The following is a 21,699-nucleotide window of genomic DNA, read 5'->3' as shown; positions in this document are numbered from 1 at the left end:
ACATCCACCACATCCACCACATACACCACCACATCCACCACCACATCCAACACATCCACCACCACTTCCACCACCACCGCATCCACCATCGCATCCACCACCACATCCACCATCACCTCCACATCCACCATGACATCCATCCGGCGGTGACAACTTAGAGCAAATATGTTTTCGCATGCACCGAAACGAAACAGTAGCAGCTGTTAAGCAGCGTTATCGCTAACAACCACCCTTTATGTATTAGACGAAAGGTGGTATTTTATTCAGTATCCCCTTACCCAAAAAGCAAAGATTGCATTTTGCAACTGCTGTCAGAACCAGTACGACTTTAATTTTACTTTCTTAGCAACAACCTTTGTGAATTCTCACTGTGCAGTCATTAAAGATAAATAACCCTATATTTGAATGATGTGTGCACAACACATTAAACCCAGGATGTAAAGCAGCAGGGAATGCTCCGAATACAGCGGCTATTTTCTTTCTAGAGGGACTCTAAACTTCACTGATCTCAGCCGGAGGATGTTCAGGGGAAATCACATTTTCGAAGAAACCTTATGACTGCAGTAACTTCCCATTTCTCATAGGAATCGATCACAGGCCTTAGATTTATTGGGGGTGAGGGGTCTCCCAACCTGTCTGCATCTAATCCCCTTTGTCCGCCTCCCGTAGAGGCGCAGACAGGTGGGAAAAGAGCACCGAATGCCCTTGCTCCAGAGCGGGACCTGGGAGCGCAGTTTTCAGTGAGCTGACCCCGCCCAAATGAATGGGGGCACTGAGCAGAATTAAAGGCAAAGCAGAGCAAGAGGACTGTTAAAGCGGCAGGCCCCGGCCATTTGGAGGGGTAAAAGAATCGCAAGGATACGCTGATGTTATAACGTAAAGAATGAGGACAACAAAAAAAGATAAAGCGCAGCAGACGTCAAGCAGAAGCCATGCTCAGCGAAGGAAACGAAACACAAATACTTATAAGAAGTGCTCGTTCAAATGTAAAAAAAAGCTTAAAAGACACCAAATACAATGGCAAGCCCGGCTACGATACTCCATGGGAGTTAACAATTATGAAAAAGATGGGGCAAACCTGAAACATTAACCACTTAGAAGCAACTTTTTTAAAGGACCCAAACGTAAGCCAATCAAAAGCTGTGGACAGGATGTAAGCCCATAGAGTGAGTACAGCATGTCTGGAAGACAGTGCATGTGCGCTGCCTAGACTCGAGCTAAAAAGGTGTACTGCACCTTGTGCCACGGAGATACCCCCTGCAGGTGTCGCACCCTCCCTCCCTCTGTTGCTCACCCCGGTGTGTGATTATGTTTAGTTTTTAGTATGTTGCTGCCAACGCCACATTCTCAGGGTGCTTAACTTAAGAATAGCACCAGCTTGAACAAAAACAAAGAAAACGTATACCAGCTAAAGTACAGTAGAACAAGCATTGGCAAAGCCAACAGGTCTCACCTATACAAGATCTTTTGGCTTTGTCAATGTATTTTTTAGCCATGTTGCACAGCAGTGCTCTTTCTGTTGGTGTGTTCATCCTTCATGGACCAGTGACGAGTTGTGGATGCCAAATGGTAATAGAGAGAGAGACTTGAATAAATAATCGAGAGTAATAAAGCGATGAGTGAATCCAAGTGAAATGCAATCCAATTTAAAAAGCACTTTCAAGATATTGCAACCATAGTAGGTAATTCATCAGTAAGGTCAAGATGACCTTTTTAGTGAATAGGTTTCAATTTGTCCTGGCGTATTGCATTATGGTGGCTTGGAATTTTGTGTCTAATGGACTCAAGTCAAGTCAACATTCTTTATTTCCAAGAAATAAATTCTTACAGAAATATTGCACATTTCCCAATATATTAACATACGCAATAACTATTAAAAAAATACATAAAACAGCAATACATAGCCCTTAATTGAATCAATTCCACCAGCACGTAATCGACCTAATGAATACAAACAGTGTGATATTTAGAATGTCTTCTCATTAAAACTCAGTAAAAGGACCACAATCATATACCTATTCAAACATTTCAAAAAAGTGACAAATTGACCAGCGGCCTGCAGCTCTTTTTGCAGACTAAAACATTATAAAGTTCAACATGCAAGGGAAACTATCACATTCCCAGGTGTCAATCAATCATTCACTACATTTATAAAGCGCGCTACATATCCGCGAGGGTCTCAAGGCGCTGGGGAGGGGGGGGGGGCTACTGGTCGAAGAGCCAGGTCTTGAGGAGTCTTCTGAAGGCCAGCAGGTCCTGGGTCTGTCGTAGGATGGTGGTAAGAGTGTTCCAGGTCTTGGTGGTGAGGTAGGAGAAGGATCTGCCGCCGGCGGTGGTTTTTCGGATGCGGGGGACTGTGGCGAGGGTGGTTGAGCGGAGGCTTCGGGTGGGGGTGTGGAAGCTGAGTCGGTTGTTGAGGTAGGTGGGTCCGGTCTTGTGCAGTGCTTTGTGTGCGTGGATCAGGAGCTTGAAGGTGATCCTTTTGTTGACGGGGAGCCAGTGCAGGCCTCTCAGGTGGAGTGTGATGTGTCTGCGGCGGGGGACGTCGAGGATGAGTCGAGATTGGCCAACCTCCATGAGAGTGCCAGGACTCTTATCAATGAGCTCAGCCATCCCTTCCCCTACAGGTTGGGTTAGTTTACATGAATGCCTCCTTTATCTTCTTGAGAGCTACAACATACTCTGGATTGAAGGATGCCCACTTTCTGCATTTTCGAAGGGGTCTAGAATGTCCTCTGAATTGTATAATATCTGGTTTGAGATACGGCACCAGTGATTCCGGTTGCACAGAGTTTGTCATCATGAATGTGATATTTGTGATTGATGTATTCCATGTATTTCTTTCTCCCATGTCATGGAGTAGCCATGTTGAGCTAATAATTCACTGACCATAATAACCTATATATATCCTGACGCTATGTGACAATGTTCCCTCTATTTTTTCCCCTCTATGTGCAGCAATAAAGGTGCTCTGTGCACTGCAGCTAAGGCTGCGTGCACTGAAGACCAGCAATAACTTAATACATAAGCATGTGCGGTGTGCAAGCTGCCAACATCAGTGGCATAGTAAGGGTGGCACGGGCCCTAATGCGAACCAGAAAAGAATGCCCCCTCACCACCCTCTTCGACTGGTGTTAAAAGACACTCACTTGCATTCGCTTGCAGTAGGAACACCAATCCTCCTAATAATAATGACGGGTACCTGTTTGGAAATTCTGAACCAGATTTACTAACCGTTGGCACTAAGTTTGCATTGCAAAAGTGACACAGACCCAGCACACAGTGCTGTGGTAGGATTTACTGTACAAAGCCAATCATGATTTGTGTGGAAAAGTTGCCCTCAGAAACGCAAAGCAGCAGTTTGCCCAACCTTGCGCTCCTTTGCACCAAAGGGGCGTACCATGGGTAGTACATGGGCAACCACCTGTGGGTTTGGAAGCAAATGCCCATCTACTAAAATGTATAGACCAGGATTTGAGCCAAAACATTCTGTCTCCTTGAGGCAGGCAAAAAGTAAAGCAACATTTAAAAGTCTCCATATTTTTTTAACTTTGCATATGTGTTGCACTGTACAGCACACATACAGTGGGAAAAGTCCTAAACAATATTTTTTGTAGTTGAAGGCTCCCCTTCCAGTACAATGCCTATGCTTGACAGAATGTTCACATCCTTGGACGACCATCAGGGCCACTGGAATTATGCAATTTTGCGGCGTTGGTCTTTTCCTCATAACTATAGATTTGCCAAGTGTCAAACAATCTATCATCTGCTGGATAATCTGCAGACTTTAACCCCCAAAAATAGTGTTTTGCACAAATGGATCAAAAGTTACCAAAACTGTGGCTACCTGTATTGCTGCAAAGTGGAAGGCCTCTCGCAAAGGTTGACTGGTCACCTTTCGGTTGCTAATTTGGGCGTTAAATTGGTACATTTGCCCATACTGTTAGCGTGTGTGAAAATGACAACATAATAAAGTAATACTGTCCAAAAAGGAGCATCTTTTCTTGCCGCATAATTCAACCCTGACACATAATTTGTTTCTCATCTGCCTCACAATTCCAGTGGCTCCGACTATGGTGTAGGGTAGCGGTGGTGAGCCAAATAATTAACAGCGACAGCCGAGGTTGGTTCTGGATCTTAAGAGCCTGTGCGAAAGCAGAGCCTTGAAAATATGGAGCATGTCAATCAATGAGCACTGATCATGTTAGAATACGGTAAAAATGAAAACGTGGACGCGTTTCACCTTAGTCTTGGCCACTGGAATTATGCGACGCTGCGGCTGCAGCTTTTTCCACAAAATTATAAAAAATATTTCTGCCCCTCACCCCCTCCCTACTTCCTTAGAAAGACAATGCTATTATTGAACCAAAAGGCAAGTCCGGGATTAGTTGTACCCTACATGTGGCCATATCGATAGAGCAACTTTATTGATTTTTAAATCAAACACAAGAGATGTTTTATATATTGTAATGCCTGTTTACACCTCATTTGCACAGATGAACAAAAAAGAGGATCAATTAACGTTTATTTGCCCGTTCTTTAAGCTGAAAGTTTCATTATTTTGCACCGGAAATATGAGCACGCTTTACCTGAGCATCAAGACTGGAACCTGTTTCCCCAGTTCCAGAGTCGGCAGCTCCGCTAGTAATGCCATAACTCACCCTCTCAATGGGCGTGAAACACAATCATACGTCTATTTCACACAGCCCTCTGCAGCCTCTTGAAACGCTCCGATCTGAAATCAAAGAAACAGACCCTTTCTGATTGATGGGTGTGCTGGGCGTCCTGGTGCACAGCCAGCCATGGGAGTTTTCAAACCTTCCTCTTGTGTCTTTAGCTCCTGGGAGAGGCGAGCGCGCTGCCAGAAAGTCTAGGTGCTGGAAGAAGGAAGGTTGCGCGTGCGCTCAAGCGCGCAGCCAACAGGGAACATAGTATGTGACCCAGCTTTGGTAATCTTTATATAAATCATGTTAGATCAGGATCTTGGAGCCTACCTAGATAGGATAAGGTGCTGTTTACATTTAAAATAGCACAAATCTAGATTATATCATCCAAATGTAGTCTGCATATTAGAGCCTAGAACGTTAGCCGCAGAAACACCCACATTATTCCGCTCCTCCCAGTATGCCCCAACAACATTATGGATGAGTTATTCCTCTGTATATTTAGTTTGTTGTCTGTCACACGGGAAGCATGAACAGAGTCTGGAGTGGGGTCCTTGGAAGCTGCGATGGGTTATAATCAGGGCCACTGGAATTATGCAGCCGGGGAAGGCCAAATTATGTGGCAGAGTTGGCTAAATTATTCTGCAAGAAAAGGCAAATGATGCAGTATTAAGCAGCACATTTTGTGACAGTGTTACTTCACTATTGTGGTATTTTTACAAAGGTTGACTCTTTCAAGGCAATTGCTTCACCTCGTTAGTATTAGTTTAAATAATAAATACAGCAATCGGCGACTGGACGAGGACCCGTTATATTTAGAGACGGGACTTCCTTTCACTGTGCTGCAACAGTGACAGCTTTATTAGTAACTTTGATGTGTTTGAGCTAGAAACAAATCTTTGTTGTGAAGACATGCAAATTACGCAACAGATGCTAATTATGTAGTGTGTGTAGTAAAATCATTACTATTCTGAAAACTCTGTGGCTGCAGAATCGCATAATTCCAGTGGCCTTGGTTATAATGGATATGACCGAATCAGAGGCTAGTAATCCTTTGTCAATCTTGGCTGCAGACAACTCTATTTGTTTGTTGGCAAGGTCTGTTGTTTCCAGTGTGTTGCATATTGTCTGTCTCACTTCACTAATCCAATGGCTTGCCTCCATATTCTTGTGTTTGTCCCACCCAGGAGCATTTAGGTCTGTTTTGATTGGTTGATGTATCTTTCTTTTCAGACCTTGTTTGTTTGCAGTTCACTGTCCCTCCTCCCTTTCTCTTCTTCCCCTACTGCTCCCTATTTTCAGATCCTGCAACTAACTGTCCTCTTTCTTCCAATCCCTTTATTTGTTTTACATTTTTTTGCCACTTGTCATACTTTCGGCTGGCAGCCACCTTAAAATGGTTGTCTGACCATTGCAAGATGCTTTCTACACATCATTAAATAAGTTTTGTTTTACTTTCCAAATCCCATTTAAAGATGGCTGCTGTTGATGTGCATGAATTTACAGCCACTTTCTCTGAATGTACTTTGTTAAAACCTAACAAAATGGTTTCAAAGATGGCAACCATGGATGCACGCACTTGTGTGGTAACTATATTTTAATGCATTGTGTTCGGCTTCACAAACCCATTCTGTGATTTCCACAATGGATGCATGTTGCAACAGCTATCTTAGACAAGAAAAAGAACTGGCAAAGCCAATAGTTTTCGCAGTCCAAAGCTGTTGCCTTGGCCAGTGCTTGTTCGCTGGGTAGCTAAATCAGTGGATTGAGGATTATCTGAAGGTGCCTCCTGCTTTGTTGTAACCTAAATAGACTGCTTGATAAAGGAAGAATCTTGGAATCTTCATACCATCCATATGTTTTTCTGATCTCATTGTATTTGCCAAGACCCTTTTTTACCTTTCACTGAATTGAAAAAAAACTGCACATCTAGGATTTTAAAGAATTTGTTTGAGAATCTTACATTGCAGTTCACAATGGGCGCAACCTACTTTTTGATTGTTTCTGCCCTTTCCCGCCACATGTATTGAGGGTTCTAGGGTTCTAAGAGGGATATCTCCTTGGGTGTCATGAGCTTGTCATTGGCTGCCTCCAATGAGTCCTCAAAATTCACTGGAGGCAGCTTAAGAAGGAAGGGGTCCATTAACCCGTTCGCTGCTGCCGTCGGCCATTGCGCAAGCTACCTCCCTGGTGCTGCGCACGTCCAACGTCCGACGGCCGACGCGGCCGCACCCGTTTCTTCGAACGTTCAGCACTGGTGCTGAACGTTCGAAGCAGCAAACGGGTTAAACCTGATGTACAAAGGACAATAAGGGACCTTAGTTCAGATGTCTTTGTTAAGGGTATATCCTGAGGCGAAGGCATATCTGTGATTATCTAGTCAATGGGTGCTCGCAAACATTTTCCCAGAGGCCGCAAAGTATGCTCTCCGTGGTGCCCGGAGGCTGCATTGATGCCAGCAGGGAGGGAGTGGAGATTTGCTGGAAGGTGTGGGTGGGTGCGGGAGAGGCATGGTTGGTGTCGGAGAAGCGAAGCATGCACATGGTGTAGTCTGTGAGTAAAAGGAGCTACTTAGAGGTTTTTATTCCATACTGCCCATAGTCTCTAGAAGAGTCATAGATTTGACAATACTGTGTTCTGCCATTTTTGAATTGCTTTCCCTCTACCACACCTTAGGGTAATCCTTTTCTACTTGCTAGCACTACCTTGGGAAACTCAAGTGTTAAAATGAAGTAACTTCATTACTGATTGGAATGTATAATGTGAAAACAGAAATCTTATGACCACTCTTGGCTTCCCCACCTGGCCAAATTGTGTGATCCTTGACAATTGTTTTATTTCACTTTGCCTCATTCTTTCTTTCTCATTACCACATGTGAGAGTATGCTGAAATGCATGTGTTCAGGATATGCACTGTACAAATACTTCTCTTGTGTTTGATTTTAGAAACAATAATGTTGACCACGTATAACAACCTTGAGGGGGTAGGGGGAATGGTTTAGGTAGATGGTGACATTGCCCCCGTGCCCATCCGGTAGATGGTTCACGCCCCCGAAGTCCCCACCTTATAACTACCAGGATGGACATGGGCAGCGTTCCTTCTGTTGGACTGAAGGTTCTCTCCTCACACCACTCTTCGGTGGAGACCAGGAGCAGGCGAGAAGTACTTGGCAAGTGTGAGGTGTGACTGAGGGAACGCCCTCCACTCCTTCCTTTGTGAGCACATGAATTCATTTATGAACAAATTGTACAATGGCACCAACAAGTTTGGAAGGGCGTGGGAGAACCTGGGGAGACGCGGGCGTTTCTTATATAAAAAGTTAGTGTTTGGGAGTTGCAGAGTCCTTCACTGGAGTGATAATAAGAGAAAGAGGCCACATTTGATATCACTTCAACCCAAGAACATATTCCCAAAAATATCCTTGTGGCCCTTCAATAAATTGCATCACCAGAGCAGGTGATTTTCACATTAAGGGGCTTTGGAACAGCCTGACAAGATCAGTGATCTGGTATCCTTTCTAAACAGATTCAGGAAATAGTTTCTGTAGTAACATTGGAACAAGTGCTTTGAGATGGTAATATTTCAGTTTTGGCCTTAAATGGAAGGAGTGAACGAAAGAGTCCGACTGAAAGAGCCGCCTTCTCCTTTTAAGCTCCCACTTATACAGCTTTTTTTTGGTTTTTTTCTGTTTTGGCCTCAAGACCTCTAATTGTTTGTCTTGCCAAATAAAATTGGGGATTCCAAGCACCAGCTATCCTGAGGGACACTTCAGAGGGAACCGGGTACGAGATGGTTCTATGAGTGGTCTATTGTCCGACGGCCTCTTGTTGACCCTATTACAAGTTACGGTGGTCTTAGGGTCTGCTTACTGCTGGCCCTTGGATGGCTTTCTTGTCTCTGTCTTTGTCCTGCTCCCTAGTCATTGGCTTTCCTTCTGATTCTCTTGTTTGTTCTTCTTCCCAGCATAGCTTCTTTACCGCCCCTTCGACTGAATAACTTGTATCCTTCCACTGCTCACAATTGGGGAACTGCTTTTTTAGGTTGAGCATTCGAGAACTCTTGTATATACTTTAGTATATACTTAACCCCTTAATTGCTGCCGTCGGCCAACGTTCGTCACGGCCACTACCTCCCCAGTGCTGCGTGCGACCGCTGGACGTCCAGTTCAGCACCGGATAATGGACAGCGCAGCACTGGGGAGGAATTTACAACGCTCCTAAGGAGTTAAATGTGTATGTACTTCGTGGGCTCTGGAGATCAGCCCTAGGACTTGTCTGCTTCCGCTTAAGGACTTTTTTCTGTTCAACTGCCTCTATTTAACTGTCGTGATAGAAAACAACCAGCAGAGGTCAATAAAATACCAGAATCACTTTAGCATTCTCTGGATTCCACTCCATAGAAATGGCCTTCCACAAGAACCCCTAGACAATCATTTTCTTTTCAAATCTTGTATTTTCAGTGTTGTGACCACCGAAGGCCCTGATTTTATATTAAAAACAGAGCTTTGGACTATACCATTTCCTGCTGAAAGGCAATATTTATCTCCCTGTGTTCCCATTCCTGGCGTGTATCGCAGTTTTGTGCTTACTTTCCCTCCATGTTGAAGAACTGTTGATGTTTCAGCGCCCAGACTAATGTGCTGCATAGCTAAATACATATAAGGTCCCGAAGGCGAGACCGGTTGCATTGCAAATGCTTGTTTTTCCGCTTGCAGTAATCACAGCGTGCAGGTGTTTCCTTGTTCTTTTCCTTGTGTGTTGCAAACCCTACAAATTCCTGTCTCCTTTACCCGGAGGATTGTGGCTCCCTCCCCCTCCCCACCTCAGCTCACCCATTACTTTTCCCCAACTCTTTATTTATTTATTTATTTATTTACTGCACCCACTCCATATTGCCCCCCCTCTCTTTCCCCTTCTCTTCAGCTGCTTCCCCACCCTCTTCGTGGGCACAGGCTCCAGGGTCTTGTGATTAAAAAAGGGGGATTGTTTTCAGGTTTCAAAACCATGAGTTTGCATAATGAGAATGATGACATCACTGGATATTGCATAATGTTGGCCTGTTGACCTCGAAGCGTGAGAAAGGCCTGACCTCGGAGGAAATGAGTCAGATAATATCATGATGAGAGATCAGTTATGTAAAAGCGTGACGCGAGCCATCGATAGCACTATGATGCCGCACTAATGGCAATACAGCGCTATACTGTTGTCTGTTGACGTAACCCATCGCTGAGTCATGGCACACACCCAGGCAGGGCCTGGGGTGGGTAGGTGCCGCCAAAGCGCCTGCGAGGCGTCCGGACGCTGAGGCCTCTTCCGGTTCTGGGAATTCACTTTCACCTCCTCACAGGCTTTAACCCCTTGTGTGCTCAGGTCGGCAGATTCCGCGCCTGCGCTGGAGAATTAATTAGTGGGCGGAGTTCAGACGGTCCCTGGCCGTCCTGAGCACACGCCCAGCGTGAGTTCGCAAGAAGTTACAACCCAAATTATATCCCTGCACCGCTGTGAAATCTGTCCCGCAGGGAAGGGGTTAAACTGCAGCTTCCCTAAAGTAGCAGCATGACATGGAAAATCTGTAGGCTGTAGTGTTGCTTAGGTGACCAACTAGCATTGGTGAAAATTCAGGATGGGGAGTGTAAAAATTCAGGACAAAAGGTTAAAATTCAGGACAAAAATTCAGGACAAAACTTTCGGACAAAAGGTCCGTTTTACAGACCCATCAGAGGAGGTCGCGCAATAGTATCCAAGTAAATAAACAACCAACATAAGTACACGTCAAAATAAGTTAATTTTGGTTGATACAATTGTGCACTTCAGTTATTCGCGCAGCTTTGAGCAACTGTGCAGGTCTTTTTGTGGTATTTCATATGATCGTGATCTATTTATATGGTTACTGCACGGGGTTGTCCAGTCTGATACTTTGTTTACAACTCGTGGTCCTGAGCAGGCATGTTGGGTGTGAGAAGCGGTCGGGATGATCTGCTCGGATGGACTTTGTTACTAGCATCTCGTATCTGAGTGCCATTGTGAGATGTAAAGCGGCACGCATAGAACGGAGCTAATTGGATCCTGCAGGGCTGGACTCGAGTGCTCTTTTCACACTCACGTCTCGTAATTGGCACTATTGGCGTTTGTTGGCTTTTAGCAGTGCAGGCTGATCCCTGTAAACTCTTCCAGGGCCCTGTAAGCTCTTCCAGGGCCCTGTAAGCTCTTCCAGGGCCCTGTAAGCTCTCCCAGTGCCCTGTAAGCTCTTCCAGGGCCCTGTAAGCTCTTCCGGGGCCCGGTAAGCTCTTCCGGGGCCCTGTAAACTCTTCCGGGGCCCTGTAAGCTCTTCCGGGGCCCTGTAAACTCTTCCAGGGCCCTGTAAGCTCTTCCAGGGCCCTGTAAACTCTCCCAGGGCCCTGTAAGCTCTTCCAGGGCTCTGTAAGCTCTTCCAGGGCCCTGTAAGCTCTTCCAGGGCCCTGTAAACTCTTCCAGGGCCCTGTAAACTCTTCCAGGGCCCTGTAAGCTCTTCCAGGGCCCTGTAAGCTCTTCCAGGGCCCTGTAAGCTCTTCCAGGGTTCTGTAAGCTCTTCCAGGGCCCTGTAAGCTCTTCCAGGGCCCTGTAAGCTCTTCCGGGGCCCTGTAAGCTCTTCCAGGGTTCTGTAAGCTCTTCCAGGGCCCTGTAAGCTCTTCCAGGGCCCTGTAAGCTCTTCCGGGGCCCTGTAAGCTCTTCCAGGGCCCTGTAAGCTCTTCCGGGGCCCTGTAAGTTCTTCCGGGGCCCTGTAAGCTCTTCCAGGGCCCTGTAAACTCTTCCAGGGCCCTGTAGTCATGTCCTTAACTTTTCAGGCATGATTCATTGCCTCTGTATAATGTGTGTGAAATGCAAAGTGATCTGACTTCAACATTGGTAGGAGGGCTGCAGGGCTATGGAAAGATAAGGGGCACCCTTGGAGGGTGGCAGTGAGGGAATCTGTGGAGAAGGAGGTCATTGGGAGGTGCCAACAAAGACTGTCACACTGGGCACCACCAGTGCTAAAGCCAACCCTGTTTGGGAGTTCTCTTAAAGATTTTTTAGGGCCCTTGGCAAGATCTATTTGGGGACCCCCTGTTTGGAACAACATTACGTTTATTACTCCGTTTCAGCTAAATCAAGCCCCCGTGAGTGGTGGGTTTGAGAAAGCGGAGGTCTAGAGAGGGGGAGCGAGGCAGAGAGAATAATCAGTATTTACTGGTTTGAGAAGTAGGGTGAGATGCACCGGAGGAAGCCGAGGTAGAACGAGAGGGGAGAGGTAGAGAGGCACAGAAGACCGCATGCGGTAAGTTACAGGGAGGTAGAGAGTGCAGACAGAGAAGTGGAGAGAAGTAAAGATGGTGAGTAATGGAGGGCGAGAGAAATGATAGAACGAGAAATATTTGAGGTACAGAAGAAGAGGTAGTAGAAAGCACAGAGTGATGAGTTAGGATAGGTAGAGAGGCAAAGACATGCAGCAAAGGAGAGGAAGGAAGACAGTAGGGTGAGACTACCCCACTCGCATTAACATGGGCACTTCTGGATGGTGCGTACCCTGGGCATTTGCCCACTTTACCTATCTCTTATAACCCCTTGGCTGCGGGGGTTATGGGGGGCGCGCACAGCGCCCCGGTGCTCATGACGAGCTCAGCTCGTCATGAGCCGCGATGCTCGTGTGCTCATGACGAGCTGAGCTCGTCACGGCCACACCCGTTTAATGGAACGCTCAGCACAGCAGGGGAATTAGCCCAGCGTGCGAGCGTTCCAACGGGCATGATGAGCTCAGCTCGCCATGAGCACACGAGCACCGTGGCTCATGACGAGCTGAGCTCGTCTCGGCCACACCCGTTTAATGGAACGCTCAGCACAGCAGGGGAATTAGCCCAGCGTGCGAGCGTTCCAACGGGCATGATGAGCTCAGCTCGCCATGAGCACACGAGCACCGTGGCTCATGACGAGCTGAGCTCGTCTCGGCCACACCCGTTTAATGGAACGCTCAGCACAGCAGGGGAATTAGCCCAGCGTGCGAGCGTTCCAACGGGCATGATGAGCTCAGCTCGCCATGAGCACACGAGCACCGTGGCTCATGACGAGCTGAGCTCGTCTCGGCCACACCCGTTTAATGGAACGCTCAGCACAGCAGGGGAATTAGCCCAGCGTGCGAGCGTTCCAACGGGCATGACGAGCTCAGCGCGTCATGAGCACACGAGCACCGTGGCTCATGACGAGCTGAGCTCGTCCTGAGCATGGGAGGGGCTACATTTCTCTGGTGGAGTTGAGAGCTACGCCAATGTATCAGACTACAGAACCACACAATACTCCATTAAAAAAAAAAAAATTCTGGGGTGGAGAACCCATTCCGACCCCTCCCAGGGACACGTGTGTTCACTCACTGCCTACTAGGCCGCCCGTTGGCACAATTCTTTACCCACATCCAACAATTTGAGCTGAGCGCTAACAGTGAACATATACCCCTCGTAGACACAATCATGAAGCAAATGTAAACGTAACTGAGGCAGGGCATGGTGCATCAATCTTCAGGAGATATTTGGGATAACTACTTGTTGTCCCCTTTCGATTGTTACCTTTTTGTTTGGTATGCATATTTGATTTGTTTGGGTTGGTATTCCTTTTGATGCCTGTACTGCAACTGTTACCTCCTTTCCCTAAAATTGTAAACCGCTCTATGTTTCGGGAGCATGTTCGTGCTATATAAAACTTTATAAATCAAATAAATAAATAACTACGAGCATTCTACCCAAACAGCCTTTTGATGATTAACAGTTCCCTAATTACTGCTATTTTGATGTTCAGATGCCCAATTAAAGTCTTTTTATATTTAAAATACAGTGAAATGACTAATTTCTTGATGTGATTAACAAAAACGTGTACAAGTTCCAGAACACACTTAAGTAGAAAGTCAGAATGGTTGAGAACATGTTATAGTCAGACCATATATGGCTCGGCCCCTACAGCTCCGGCTAACGAACAGAAGTTAAAATTATGGACAAATGGCGCCCGTTAAAGAATCATTCAGGGATAACGGACAGACTGCCGAAATTACGGAATGTCCGTAAAATTTACGGACGGTTGGTCACCCTACCTGAGGAAATAGCACCACTAACTAGGAAAATCAGTAGGGTCTCAAGAATGAGGGGGCTGTGAGGCTTTTCTCTTAAATATGTCATAAGAGGTTACCTAGCCAGCCGCTGATGATGTCACTACCTTTTTCTGATGTCACAGGGTACATGCAGGACAGTGATGTCATCCCTGTACGATCATTGAATTGCTTTTCTAGGTAGGATAAGCATAAGTAATACTTTCCCAATATTTCTGCTATTTTCGCATGTAAAAGAATCCATTTCTTCCAAAAACATTATTGGATAAAATGTGTGCCCACCACCAATGACGTGTCTTCATCTTTGGTTTTTCCCTCTGTGTTGGCGAGATCAAGCGAAAACTAAGATATGCACTTTCCAGCTTCCAGTGAATAAATGTTTGTCTCTAATCAGCACCACTGAACTATCATTTTAAATTGTAATTAATTTTTTACTTTTTGACTTTTTATTGGTTTTAAATATGGATGTTTTATGAATTTTGGAATATTTTATTGCAATGGTTTTAATTAACTATGCAAAATAAACTTAAACGTAAACCCTCTGTGTTGCAGTGATCCCGGATACCCTGAAGGTGGCGTCGGTCCCTCAGACCCTGAGCAGGGTGGAGGGGGACTCGGTGGAGGTCCAGTGTGACGTGTCCAGGGTCACCGCGCAGCACACCCACCTGTCCGTCGCTTGGCACCGGCAGAAGGATGACCAGGCCGTGGAGGTCATCTCACTCTCGCGAGACTTCGTGCTGAGCTCGGGCGGGGCCTACACCCACCGGCACGCCTCCGGTGACGTCAGGCTGGACAAGGTGGGCAACACCACCTTCAAGCTGACCATCTACAACCTGCAGCCCTCGGACCAGGGCGAGTTCTATTGCGAGGCCGCGGAGTGGATCCAAGACCGGGACCTGTCCTGGTACCCCATGACCCGGAAGAGGTCCAGTGGGACCATCGTCAACGTGCAGGCGACAGGTGAGGGTCTGTGAGTGCGCAGGTGAGGGTCTGTGAGGGACATAGCTGAGGATCTGTGAGGGACACAGGTGAGGGTCTGTGAGGGGCGCAGGTGAGGGTCTGTGAGGGCGCATTCTCTGTGAGGGCCACAGGTGAGGGGTGTACTGTCTGTGAGAATCACAGGTGAGGGCTGCACTGTCTGTGAGAACCACAGGTGAAGGCTGCACTGTCTGTGAGAGTCACAGGTGAAGGCTGCACTGTCTGTGAGAGCCACGGTTGAGGGCTGCACTGTCTGTGAGAGTCACAGGTGAGGGCTGCACTGTCTGCGAGAGCCACAGATAAGGGCTGCACTGTCTGTGATAACCACTGGTGAGGGGTATACTGTCTGCGAGTGCCACAGGTGAGGGGTATACTGTCGGCGAGGACCACAGGTGAGGGTTATACTGTCTGCGAGTGCCACAGGTGAGGGGTATACTGTTGGCTAGTGCCACAGGTGAGGGGTGTACTGTCTGTGAGAATCACAGGTGAGGGCTGCACTGTCTGTGAGAACCACAGGTGAAGGCTGCACTGTCTGTGAGAGCCACGGTTGAGGGCTGCACTGTCTGTGATAACCACTGGTGAGGGCTGCACTGTCTGTGAGAATCACAGGTGAGGGCTGCACTGTCTGCGAGAGCCACAGATAAGGGCTGCACTGTCTGTGATAACCACTGGTGAGGGGTATACTGTCTGCGAGTGCCACAGGTGAGGGGTATACTGTTGGCTAGTGCCACAGGTGAGGGGTATACTGTCTGCGAGGACCGCAGGTGAGGGTATACTGTCTGCGAGTGCCACAGGTGAGGGGTATACTGTCTGCGAGGACCGCAGGTGAGGGTATACTGTCTGCGAGTGCCACAGGTGAGGGGTATACTGTCGGCGAGGACCACAGGTGAGGGTTATACTGTCTGCAAGTGCCACAGGTGAGGGGTATACTGTTGGCTAGTGCCACAGGTGAGGGGTGTACTGTCTGTGAGAATCACAGGTGAGGGCTGCACTGTCTGTGAGAACCACAGGTGAAGGCTGCACTGTCTGTGAGAGCCACGGTTGAGGGCTGCACTGTCTGTGAGAATCACAGGTGAGGGCTGCACTGTCTGTGAGAGTCACAGGTAAGGGCTGCACTGTCTGTGAGAGTCACAGGTGAGGGCTGCACTGTCTGCGAGAGCCACAGATAAGGGCTGCACTGTCTGTGATAACCACTGGTGAGGGGTATACTGTCGGCGAGTGCCACAGGTGAGGGGTATACTGTCGGCGAGGACCACAGGTGAGGGTTATACTGTCTGCGAGTGCCACAGGTGAGGGGTATACTGTTGGCTAGTGCCACAGGTGAGGGGTATACTGTCTGCGAGGACCGCAGGTGAGGGTATACTGTCTGCAAGTGCCACAGGTGAGGGGTATACTGTTGGCTAGTGCCACAGGTGAGGGGTATACTGTCTGCGAGTGCCACAGGTGAGGGGTATACTGTTGGCTAGTGCCACAGGTGAGGGTATACTGTCTGCGAGTGCCACAGGTGAGGGGTATACTGTCTGCGAGGACCACAGGTGAGGGTATACTGTCTGCGAGTGCCGCAGGTGAGGGGTATACTGTCTGCGAGTGCCGCAGGTGAGGGGTATACTGTCTGCGAGGGCCACATGTGAGGTATACTGTCTGCTAGTGCCACAGGTGAGGGGTATACTGTCGGCGAGTGCCACAGGTGAGGGGTATACTGTCTGCGAGGGCCACATGTGAGGTATACTGTCTGCTAGTGCCACAGGTGAGGGGTATACTGTCTGCGAGGGCCACATGTGAGGTATACTGTCTGCTAGTGCCACAGGTGAGGGGTATACTGTCTGCGAGGGCCACATGTGAGGTATACTGTCTGCTAGTGCCACAGGTGAGGGGTATACTGTGCGAGGGCCACATGTGAGGTATACTGTCTGCGAGGGCCACAGGTGAGGGGTATACTGTCGGCGAGTGCCACAGGTGAGGGGTATACTGTTTGCGAGAGCCACAGGTGAGGGTGCACTGTCTGCGAGAGCCACAGGTGAGGGGTATACTGTCTGCGAGTGCCACAGGTGAGGGGTATACTGTCTGCGAGTGCCACAGGTGAGGGGTATACTGTCGGCGAGTGCCACAAGTGAGGGGTATACTGTCTGCGAGGGCCACATGTGAGGTATACTGTCTGCTAGTGCCACAGGTGAGGGGTATACTGTCGGCGAGTGCCACAAGTGAGGGGTATACTGTCTGCGAGGGCCACATGTGAGGTATACTGTCTGCTAGTGCCACAGGTGAGGGGTATACTGTCTGCGAGGGCCACATGTGAGGTATACTGTCTGCTAGTGCCACAGGTGAGGGGTATACTGTTGGCGAGTGCCACAGGTGAGGGGTATACTGTCTGCGAGGGCCACATGTGAGGTATACTGTCTGTTAGTGCCACAGGTGAGGGGTATACTGTCTGCGAGGGCCACATGTGAGGTATACTGTCTGCTAGTGCCACAGGTGAGGGGTATACTGTCTGCGAGGGCCACATGTGAGGTATACTGTCTGCGAGGGCCACATGTGAGGTATACTGTCTGCTAGTGCCACAGGTGAGGGGTATACTGTCTGCGAGGGCCACATGTGAGGTATACTGTCTGCTAGTGCCACAGGTGAGGGTATACTGTCCGCGAGGGCCACATGTGTGGTATACTGTCTGCTAGTGCCACAGGTGAGGGTATACTGTCCGCGAGGACCACAGGTGAGGGTATACTGTCCGCGAGGACCACAGGTGAGGGTATACTGTCTGCGAGTGCCACAGGTGAGGGGTATCCTGTTGGCTAGTTCCACAGGTGAGGGGTATACTGTCTGCGAGGACCACAGGTGAGGGTATACTGTCTGTGAGTGCCACAGGTGAGTGGTATACTGTCTGCGAGGACCACATGTGACGGTATACTGTCTGCGAGTGCCACAGGTGAGTGGTATACTGTCTGCGAGTGCCACAGGTGATGGGTATTCTGTCTGCGAGTGTCACAGGTGAGGGGTATACTGTTAGCGAGTGCCACAGGTGAGGGGTATACTGTCTGCGAGGACCACAGGTGAGGGGTATACTGTCTGCGAAGACCACAGGTGAGGGGTATACTGTCTGAGAGTGCCACAGGTGAGGGGTATTCTGTCTGCGAGTGCCACAGGTGAGGGGTATACTGTTAGCGAGTGCCACAGGTGAGGGGTATACTGTCTGCGAGGACCACATGTGAGGGGTATACTGTCTGCGAGTGCCGCAGGTGAGGGGTATCCTGCATGTGAGAGCAACAGATGTATTGTCTGTGAGGGTACAGGTGAGGGGTGCACTCTCTGTGACAACATAGGGGAGGAATGACCCCACAAAAGGTGAGAAGTGTGCTATTAGTGCAGACAGGGAGTGAGGAAGTACCCTGTGTGCAAGCCACAGGTGAGGGAGAGGTGAGGGCATGAGCAGCAAGTCAGCCATGACACCTGGAGGGAGAGGGCAGGAGCAGCACCCAGGCCATGATTGCTGGAGAGGGCAGTTTTAGATTTCGACTCCATGGCCAAAAGGGCCCCCAATTTTGGGGTGAGTGCAGTGCTTAATTTGTAAAAAATGGAAATGTCAGGGTTCTTCTCTGGAGTCCACTGCGTCTGCAAAACCTGTTCCCCGTCAGCGCTTCCAATGACAGTACCAACTACGGATACAACTACTGACCATTGCACTCCTAAAAGTGTGACAAATCAGACTATTCCAGGCCCCCAAAGCTATAAGAATGGCCTGAGCTGCAGGTATTATTCTTTGTTAATGGATATTGACTCATTAAAAACTGTTGTTGTGCTCATCTCAAAATTGGACAGACAGCGCCACCGTGTGTTGGATTGTCAATAGAGCTGGTTCTGACAATTAAGTGCCAGTGCTGAGCACCAGAAACCACTAGCTCAAATTAAGCACTGGGTGAGTGGAATAAGTGGGGAACAGTATAAGCAAGCCGTGACACCCAGAGGGCGCAGTTTTAGATATTGACTCTGTGGTCAAAAGTTTGGCGATAAAGGTGGATGTATATTTGATGCAGGATATGATGCTCATGTCCAGGAAGTGATCTATAATCAGGTTAGCAGAGGCTTGGGTTGTGTTTTAGAGTTTAATGTTGCATCCTACAGTAAAAGATTTATCTAGCGTATGCAGAGCCCTGCTAGGTGTCGGCGCTCAGGGCACTGACGTCTTAGCTGAATGGCATAGTAACCCACATGCAGGTGAAGGGTAAATTGCACTGAACAGGTGGGTCTTGGGACACTTGCAGCAGGAATGTGTCTCAGACATTCACTAGGATGTTAGTGCCCAGCTGCAGGTCTCCTGAGTCTGGCAGCATGAAGGTGAAATGCAGCTCCATGGTTTCCTCTTAGACCTAAGGCTAATGGGAAAAGCTGCTGTGTATAATAGTGTATGGAATGCACTTGACACTCTTTCCTCCAAGTGAGTCAATACACATAAATAATCTCACATGCAGTGGGCACTGGGGTGTGGTGAATAGTTTAGGTGTGTCAGTACGTGTGGGCAACAGGTGAGGGATGTCATGTTTCGACAGGTGATGAGTGTCATATTTGTAGCCATGTGTGGAAAGGTTTTTCCTCAATCTAAGTTTATGTTATATTGCTTTGATATACGCAACGAATTCCCGAGGGCGTCTTGGCGCTAGCATATGCAAGGGAAGCGACAAAGGAAGGATATGAAAGCCTAGAGCCAAACATCGAAGCAAATCCTGGACTAATACTGTAGCACAAAAAGCCAAGTTCTCAGATGTTTCCTAAAGCATTTCAAGTTAGGCTGATTTTTTTTAAAACTGGATGGGCAATTCATTCCAGGGGTTACATGTTAAAAAGGCAAAACTTCTGGCCCCCCAAGAAAATGTAATTCCTGTTATATCTCCTAAAACAGCCTGCCTTCTAATTTTGCCATGAACAACTAGGTACATTTTGACTCTGTTTGGCTGTTGGTCTATCCGCCCTAGCAGCCACATCTCCTCCCTGATGTCATGTTTATGTTTATGTTTAGGGAATTTGTTAAGTGCACATATACCAAAAGGTCTCTTGGCGCTAGTCTTCATGTTTTTAATGTTCTCTTCATAGATCGCGACTTCAACGTGCGCCTAGAAACTGAGAAGAGGTCCTATGCTGCAGGGGAGTCGGCCGAGCTCAGGTGCATCATCGATGCTCAGAGCGTGCCGGAACGTTTCTTCGCCATCTCATGGGCCTTCAACAGCTCCCTGATTGCCAGTTTGTCGCCGAGCGGTGTCCCTTCCCTCAACGGTGACTTTGCACTGCGTGAGAGCCAGGGCCAGTTGAAGGTGGCCAAGGAGAACGACCACGTCTCGGTGCTGAAGATCTTCCGGTTGCGCCTGGAGGACAGCGGCAAGTACAACTGCCGTGTGACGGAGCGCGAGCGGTCTGTGACGGGAGAGTTCGTCGATAAGGAGAGCAAGAGGCCGAAGAACATCCCCATCACCGTCCTTCCGCTGAGTAAGTACCCACTCCATATACGCTCTTCTGGTCCATGGGCCTGGAAGGATGCTGTGGTATCCACATCTGCTGATGGCCTTGAGCCGAGAGGGAAGTCATCAGCCGGTTGTGGATGTTGGCCACAGGATTGTGCCTTCTTGTGATCACAGCAGGATTAGGATTAAATGTATGTGCTGTTCCTAGTTCTGGGTTTTCATGTGATAAATAGACTTGTTTTCCTTCCATTGGATTAATTAGACTAACTCACCAGTAAAGAATGATTTGTAGGTTAAATGTCTAGGGCTGGGGGTGGTATATGCAATGACTTGGAGTGATGTGGTCACCCTAAGAGAAGGAATTTAAAACCCGGTCAAGGGTGAAATTTGTCACTCCTGATGCTGGTTAATTGGCAGCTCTTCTGGGCCCTGTATGTCTATGCTCGCCTTGTTAAAACTTCCTCATGTATTCAACAACCTTTCCACTTCTTATGGGATCAAATATGTTTACTAAGGCCCTCCCTTCTCACAATTTGTCCTCATACAACAATTTCTCACATCATGTTTGCTTGTCTTCCCGTCTATTTCCCAGCAGAATATTCCTCCAGTGGAATCCTCGCCCCCCTTAGGTTGGATCTTTGCCCCTTCTCTTCCTTCTTGCGCCTCCTATCATTGCCTTACTTTTGTGCTTCAGACCATCGCTTTGCAGATGATGAACCTTCTTCTGCTTGAGAGCACTCACCGCTGATATCAAAGGCTGATCACTCATGGAGCCACCACCATCCTTCATCCTCAACACCACCTCCATCTTTATCTCTGGTACCCCCTTATACCAGTGACACAGCCCCCCTCTCCAAGTCTGCTAGAAAACTTATGATAAAAATGCATATCTCTGCCTCCATCAGGTCAGTACAATACCATCTTCTTGACCTTTAAACGACCCGTCCCCACCTCCCCTTCCACTCAGTCGAAAAGCTCTTGACCGCCCTCATACTACACAAGCAATACTCTCCTCCACTCCTTCTTACTTCCTACATAAAAGGTCTGACCGTCGCCACCCATGCGCGGCTCGCATGTAGACCCTCTGCCTTGTATGACCCAGAAGCCGGGTGGTACACTGTACAACAAAGATCCTGGAATCCAAACCATCAGTGGGGGCACTCCTTCTTGCCTCGGTCACTCTACGAGCACCACTCGTAGTCCACTAAGATCCTTTGCACAACACAGCTTCCTGCCCCGTTCCGGATCCAGCCATTGGTTGTTCACCGGTGCGCCCTCCATCTGGAGCAAGCCACATCACTTTCCACGCTAGGCCCTGAGAGGTGATAAGATACATGTCTCCGATAAGCATCACCTGCAAACTGGCTTCTAGGTCCCAAGAATAGAGACAGTCAAGAGTAGAAATATTGAGTTGTGTCTACTCCCAGGAGTAGGACTGGGTACAGCTTGTGGTCTGGAAATGAGTCCAGAGAAGACATTGATCATGGTACAAATGCTTCCTCAC

The 21,699-nt window shown here is 48.2% G+C and overlaps 1 protein-coding gene across 1 annotated transcript in view; it reads left to right on the top strand.

Annotated features, from left to right (window-relative positions):
* Window positions 1–21,699, top strand: part of IGSF3 (immunoglobulin superfamily member 3) — a 267,029-nt gene that overhangs the window by 149,123 nt on the left and 96,207 nt on the right. Inside the window, exons 4-5 of the mRNA XM_078656606.1 lie at window positions 14,323–14,730; window positions 19,831–20,220. Of these exons, the coding sequence (XP_078512732.1) occupies window positions 14,323–14,730; window positions 19,831–20,220 (798 nt within the window). The remainder of the gene's footprint in view (window positions 1–14,322; window positions 14,731–19,830; window positions 20,221–21,699) is intronic.

Source organism: Lissotriton helveticus, chromosome 8, assembly GCF_964261635.1.
Source record: "Lissotriton helveticus chromosome 8, aLisHel1.1, whole genome shotgun sequence".
Taxonomy (NCBI): domain Eukaryota; kingdom Metazoa; phylum Chordata; class Amphibia; order Caudata; family Salamandridae; genus Lissotriton; species Lissotriton helveticus.
Note: the sequence above shows the minus strand (reverse complement) of the source record. Positions and strands in the feature narration are given on the sequence as shown.